The sequence below is a fragment of the Stegastes partitus genome, unplaced genomic scaffold (genome assembly GCF_000690725.1).
Source record: "Stegastes partitus isolate 25-593 unplaced genomic scaffold, Stegastes_partitus-1.0.2 Scaffold1130, whole genome shotgun sequence".
Lineage (NCBI taxonomy): Eukaryota > Metazoa > Chordata > Actinopteri > Pomacentridae > Stegastes > Stegastes partitus.
In genome coordinates this window covers 217,512-224,081 of record NW_007578861.1, presented here as the reverse complement: position 1 = coordinate 224,081, position 6,570 = coordinate 217,512, and the positions used below count along the sequence as shown (strand labels likewise).

The 6,570-nt window shown below is 38.2% G+C and overlaps 1 protein-coding gene across 1 annotated transcript in view; it reads right to left on the bottom strand.

The window, feature by feature from the left end:
• LOC103368192 (branched-chain-amino-acid aminotransferase, cytosolic-like) overlaps positions 1-5,074 on the bottom strand; it is a 24,093-nt gene extending 19,019 nt beyond the window's left edge. The window contains exons 1-7 of the mRNA XM_008296471.1: positions 4,826-5,074; positions 4,685-4,723; positions 4,390-4,487; positions 2,887-2,953; positions 2,695-2,786; positions 1,520-1,624; positions 1,369-1,436 (exon numbers count right to left, since the gene is read on the bottom strand). Of these exons, the coding sequence (XP_008294693.1) occupies positions 1,369-1,436; positions 1,520-1,624; positions 2,695-2,786; positions 2,887-2,953; positions 4,390-4,487; positions 4,685-4,723; positions 4,826-4,907 (551 nt within the window). The 5' untranslated portion in view covers positions 4,908-5,074. The remainder of the gene's footprint in view (positions 1-1,368; positions 1,437-1,519; positions 1,625-2,694; positions 2,787-2,886; positions 2,954-4,389; positions 4,488-4,684; positions 4,724-4,825) is intronic.
• Between the last annotated feature and the right edge of the window lie 1,496 nt (positions 5,075-6,570).

Sequence of the window (6,570 nt, the reverse complement as noted above, 5' to 3'; positions counted from 1 at the left end):
CTTTGTCATTGTGTTATTTTAGAAACTGACAAGCAGTGGTGCAAACTAACATTACAGTACTAAAGTGCAGCTCAGATGTATTTTTACTCTGAGTGTTTCCACTTCATGCCACATTCAGTCGGAGAATCTGTGTATTTTAATCCACTTCATGTATCCGACTAAAATGGTTACATTTCAGATCAAAGTTTAACTTCAGCATAAAACATACAAAGCATTTTTAAGACAAGCTGTTTGGACTATTTTTGTCTTGTGACCACTTATAAAAAAACACGACTGTCATGTTTCAAACAGATGTTTCCCGTCTAAAGCTTTCAGGTGGTTTTATTCAAAGAGGTAAAATTATCTCATAGTTCACAAAAAGCAGACTCCAAATTACAAAAAAAAAAAAGATTTATGTTGCTGAATATGTCAGTTTTTTTCTTCTTTTATCTCCAGTTATTAATCTCTTGACCCCAGTGTGTAAACTAATGATTTTCACCACTATGGTTAGAAGGAACAGATTTATAAACCACTCGATTGAGCTTCTTACAATCATTCCAATTAGTGAGAAAATCATTGCTAAAAGAAAGAATAAAACAACAGATCTGCTGCTGGGCATCTATCAGCACCATGGAGGCATAAAGAGTGAAAAGAAATGCTATTAAACATAAATAATAGTTGTGCACTTTAAGATGATTATAAATATGTTCAATAAAAAACATTTTATTTTCTCTGTTTCTCAGCAGGAAAACAAAAATCACCTCATGAATGACTATTACATCAATAATGTATTCATTTTACGCACGATGGAGATACAGAAAAATAAAAATACATGGCAAAACTAGCATACTGCCCTTAAAATATTATTAATCGTGCTTTCAGAGGAGCTCATGTCTTATTAAGAGCAGCCAAACTCCCCTGCAGTTCACACCTGGCTTCATATTTATTGTGTAACCTTTTCAATGAGCCGCTGGATTAAACTAATTAACCCTGTAAAAAAAACAGATAAAACTAACTGGGCCTTAAGCAGCTTACATCAGCATTAATGAGCTAATAATGCCACATTTGATAACAGATGAGTCACAAGCTGCTTTCCTGTGGAATAAATACTCCTGATAAAGTATTTTTGTTTAAGTAAAAACACAAAATACTTCTGCTAGAAAGTTTAGGATAACACAATTAAATTGATCAGTTATAACAACAATAGTACCTAAAGCACCGCCATGGACCGTTTAATCAGACACCAGCATGAAGCGGGGTGAGTGTAAATGATCAAGCTGCTCTTGTGCTGCACGTTTAAATAACATCTACTGGTGCTGAGAGTGAAATATTTTTATATTAGTGACGCAAAACAGCTGAAGAAACCAGAGCGACCACAGTTGGCCTCACCAGTTGACTCTCACGTTGTAGCGACTCTCATCCACAGCCATCGCCTTCGTCATGGAGATTATCGCCCCCTTGTGGAGAAAACACCACATTACCCGGACTCGCCAACTGGCTGAGATTTAGGAAGTGATGAAACATGTTCACCTGAACTCACCTTGGTGGCGACATACGGAGCGGCGTCTTTCTGACCGATGGTTCCCACCAGACTGGACACGTTGATGATGTTCCCCTGACGCTGCCGTAGAGACGGTAGCGCGTGCTGCAGACAGAGGGAGACCTCCTTGAGATGCAAAGATCCTATATGTTGTACATACATTTGCCTGAGGACATGAGAGGGAGCTGTGTGGAAACAAAGAAGTAGTAAATACCACAATTGTGAATATTTAAGGTTGGAGCTGAATTTAAAGCATTTACTGGAAACTTAATTTCTCAGAATTCATTACTTTAAAAATGCACCGTTGTTTATACATTTAAAGGCGCAGCTGTAGTGTCAAAGTGCTTTTCATTAGAAGAAGTGTAAACACTGAGGATGTGAATGTACCTGTATAATTTAAACATTAACCATTAAAACCCTACAAAAACTATACAAAATACAACTTTTCCAGACTATAATAAATATATAACAAGGCTGCAGTATTATTAAGCAGATACATTAGCCTGACATATTTAAATATTAAGGCTAAGCCCTACAGTAATGAATGAAATAAGCCCCACTAATTTAGAATTAAAGCTATACCTCTACAAAAACAAACATTAAAAAAGCAACCACTCTGATAAGTCCACATGAACAAGCTGTGTTTCTATTTTTGTTTTTGTATATTATTTTATAATACATTTATATATTTTTTATTTCATTTTTTTTTAAAAAGTCTGAAGTGAGTCTGTTACTTTACACTGACAGATTATCCTGAATGTATTAATATTAAAGTGTCAATTTTTCACCTTGAAATTTACTTTCTCAACTTCAGGTTTCCAGGAGTTTAAGTAAGGGTCTCAACTTTAAAGCTTTTTTTTTTACCCTGAATTTGTTTTATTAGACTTTTTTGGTATTAGACACTTAATCTGATATTGCTGCAAAACACACAATATTAACAAAATGCACTGTTTTTAAATTTTCTCAACTTGAAAATGCCACAAAAATTCAAATCACATTATTTTAGATCAATTTAAATAATGCTTTTCAATTTATTGTAAATCATGTGCTGTTTAAACATCTGACTGTTTTGCTCTCTGTTGTCTCTGTCCCAGAGAGTTTTTTTCCACAGAAGTCAGCATTTACGGGTGAGAGTTATTATCAAATTATTTGCACACACAAGCGTGAAAATTTACTTTCGAGGCCAAGAAGTAGCTGACGAGGTTCAGATTGAGCAGGTCTCTGAACTCCTCTGCTGTGGTGTCGTCAGTCGGTTTATGAGGAGGGTCTGAAGAGGAAGGTTTCACAAGCAAAGACTGAGGAACAGAAGCATCCTGTGACGTCATCGTGATGTCTGCTGGAGGTTAAAAAATAAGAACGAGACTCACGCCAGCCTGCGTTGTTGACCAGGCAGTCGATGTGTCCGTGAAGCTCCACCGTGGCTGCGATGAGTCGCTGTGGAGACACAGTCAGTTACTGCAGAGCAAACACAGAAGTAGTCGAGTCAAGGAGAAGCTTCACAACGACAAGGCTGAATGACAAGACAAAAACAGAGGAACACAAACTCTGTGAGTTTTCTGACACCATAAGGCCGGTTACTTTACAACTAAATATACCTGATGTAATGAAAAAGTTCAGAGTGTTTGAGGTGCGGATCAGACTCTCAACGGGTCGCACTTTGCACAACAGGACCTGTGCTACATTTTTTTGTATAAACGGGAAGGTTTCTCCATGGAGGTTAAACTGGAGCAAAGAAGAAAACATCCCAGTCTGTGTCAGTCAGCAGCTGGATGAACCTACTTTCATGTGGAAGATCATCACCGTTGACCAAAAGTGGCTCTGTGGCTACCATCAAGATAAGAAACAGCAGCTTTCACTGAAATATACCCAACAAATCCAAGGATTCCCTGTATTCCCTGTGAGCAAGCTTTGTTTTTATAGTTGCGTATTATTTTGTATTTTTTGTTCGTTGTATTCCAATAAAATAAAGCCTAAAGTTAAGTCTGCAATTTCAACAAACGGAAGTCTGATGAATTCTGTTTGATCAGGTTGACTGATAATCTTCAGCGTCTGAGTGTTCAAATATGGTCACATAAAGGAGGTTTGCAGCTACTACAGAGAGAAGAAACAGCCTCTCATGTCTTCATGTTCTCTTATCTTCTGTTATCAGCTGCATAACTCAGTTAGGAGTTACTGGTGTTCTCTGTAATGTGTGTTTTGAGGCGCTCGTTTGTTTAGCTGTTTCTGTGCATGTTGGTTTCTTTTGTTAGGTGTGGGTGTTGCTATTGTGTTTGGCTAAGGAGTTTCATTGTTTTGTTTAGCTAGCTGTTGTAATGCTGTCAGCCTTGGTTTGGTTTTATTTGGTTCTTTGATTTGGCAACACCTACTAGCTCTGTTTACTTGTATCATCACCTTTTTACATTTGATAATTTTGTCACTAAGAAAAAAATTGCATAACATCTGTTGTTCAGCTGACCCTGTCGAGAGCTGGGTCATAACATTAGGTACTTTAATACATATTTTTTGTTTTATTTGAATAAAAAATAAAAAAAAAACAGCCTAAAATTAAGTCGACAATTTCAACATACAGGTCTTTTCTTCTTTTTCTAGCTTCTGTCTTCCACTATGACAGTAAACCGAATATCTTTGGACAAAACAGAAATTTGAGGAAATCATTTTTGGCTTTGGGGAACACTTATACTTCTTTTTATTTTTTTTATTTAAGCATTTGGGGGCATTTTATCGCCCATACTAATCAATAATTGAGAAAATAATCAACAGGATCCTTAAGTGTCCCCGTATGAGCTGCAGGTCTTCTGATCATGACTCTATTTTATAAGGTGACTGTAAATCTGCAGACTACAATCAGAGCAATAACACTAAAGCTGCACCTTGATGTCTTCTTCCTTGGAGATGTCACATGAGATGAATTTACATGAGCCTGGTCCTGTTCTGTTCAGCTCCTCTTCCAGAGCTCCACCTGCTGCACCTGCAACACACATGATGATAGTGAAATGTACACAATATGGAGCCTCATTTATTACACAGTGCATTTAGTTTCATGGAGTTTTAACAGATGCACGCGTTTTGTTTGTTTGTTTTTCAGACAAATCACTCAATAATCAATAGAGAAAACGCAGTGACAACTTTGTCAGCAACGGTATAAACAAAGTGAGTGCTACTAACCTCCTCTTGCACAAAACACCACTTTGGCACCATTTTCCACTAAAAAAGACGCAAAATGTTTAGTGCGCCACTTCCAACCCCAGACACACACACACACACACACACACACACGTACAGTGCACACAGCCATGATCTCCATACCAAACACTCTGACAATCCCTCTGCCGATCCCTTTGGATCCTCCAGTGACAATAGCAACTTTGTTGTGGTAGCGGAGAGACATTTCTTCTGCAGTTGTGATGACAAATCTGGTCGTAAAACGCCGCAAAGCTGCGCAATAAAACAGCGCTCCCTGTTGCACCGCAGCTCACCAGGAAGAAGAGTGTTTTCACTTTCTCGCTTTCTGTCTCTTTCACAGCAGAAAGTGCTTCGTCAGGTGCTCACCGACCCACACCGCAGTTTGTTTGGTGAGTTCAAAGTTCCACCAAATCATGGGGTTTGCTCTGCTGCCTTCAGGTGCTGCGAGGATTGTTGGAAATCACAAATTAACTCGAAACTGGCAACAAACGGGGATTGGAAAGTGAAAACCTATTTACAACAGCACCCCTCGTGTTTTAATGTGAAGTTAAACTTTTAAAATATAAAACAGTGGACGCTGTTAAAATAAAACTATATCCTGTTTAACTGTAAATGATTAAGTCATTTTTTTCTATTACTTTCAACTAAAGTTGAAAGTGTACAGTTGCAGCTGTTAATCCACACATTTAGCCATCAGTTTCAACTGCTTGCCATACTTTTAGCCAATATGTTATAACTTTTTATAGCTAATTTTAACAAGCTATTTTAACTGTAAGCCATACTTTACATTAAAACTTTCCAATATGTTATTAATAGTTTAACCTAGCCATTTCAACTTCTAGCGATACTTTTAGTTAATGATTTCCAATAGTTTAAGAATAAGAATAAGAATAATGAGAAGAATACACTTTTACACACTAAACATAACATGGCTATTTCCATGAACCTGCCTCAGTTTGATTGTTGACCTTGAAAGTGTACAGAATCTGAATTATTTCTTCTTCATTTTACATGTTATAACTGTAGTGTTTTTAAATGTTTCTAAATCCTCAAACTTTCTACTTATTTCCAGGGTTACATGAAAGTCTGATGTACTCTCAGACTTTAGGGCCCCAGTGTTGTAAGTCGGAAGCTACAACTTACGTAGTATTTGTAAGTATTTGAACGCAGCATTTTGTATCCTGTGAAAAAAGCCTCTTCTGGGGATTGCCCCTTTTTTTGCACACAGAGCCACATGGAGATACTTGATTTTAGACTTCATGAGAAATAACCACAGGCATCTGGTTTTATATTTATTACAAAATGAGGGATGGACTGGCTTGTAAATTTTGTGGATAATTTTGCACAAACCTCAGTACAATTTAAAATGTAATTTACAATGAATCTAGAACAGCAGTTTGAGGCGAAAAATAAATCCTCAGCACATGTTAGTGGTCTCACCCAAGAGTCTAAATCATGATCACTAGTCCCACAACTCTCCCCCCTTCCCCTTTTAAAAACCTAATAGTTTTGGCCTATGCAAGCCGATGTGCACGTATGTTTGCAAATATGTACAGTATGTTTAAGAAAGAGTGAGGGGTTAAGAGGGTGACATTTTCGAGCAGGGGGCAGAAAACAGGGGGGAGAAGAAGCAGCGAGGCTCTTGGAGTAGCCAGGAGAGGGCTGAAGATTGAATTTCGGCCCCGCAGCATTCCCTGGGGGCAGACTGAGCGTGAGAGAGAGCACACGGGTGCAAGTAAAGACAGTGAGTGACCTACAAACAAGCTCAGCTTCACCCGAGGCTGCAGATTAACACCACAGCGGCCCCTGAAGGAGCGGCGCTGCCTCCTCCGCCTTCTCCCCCCCTCACCTCACCAAGCGTAATACAT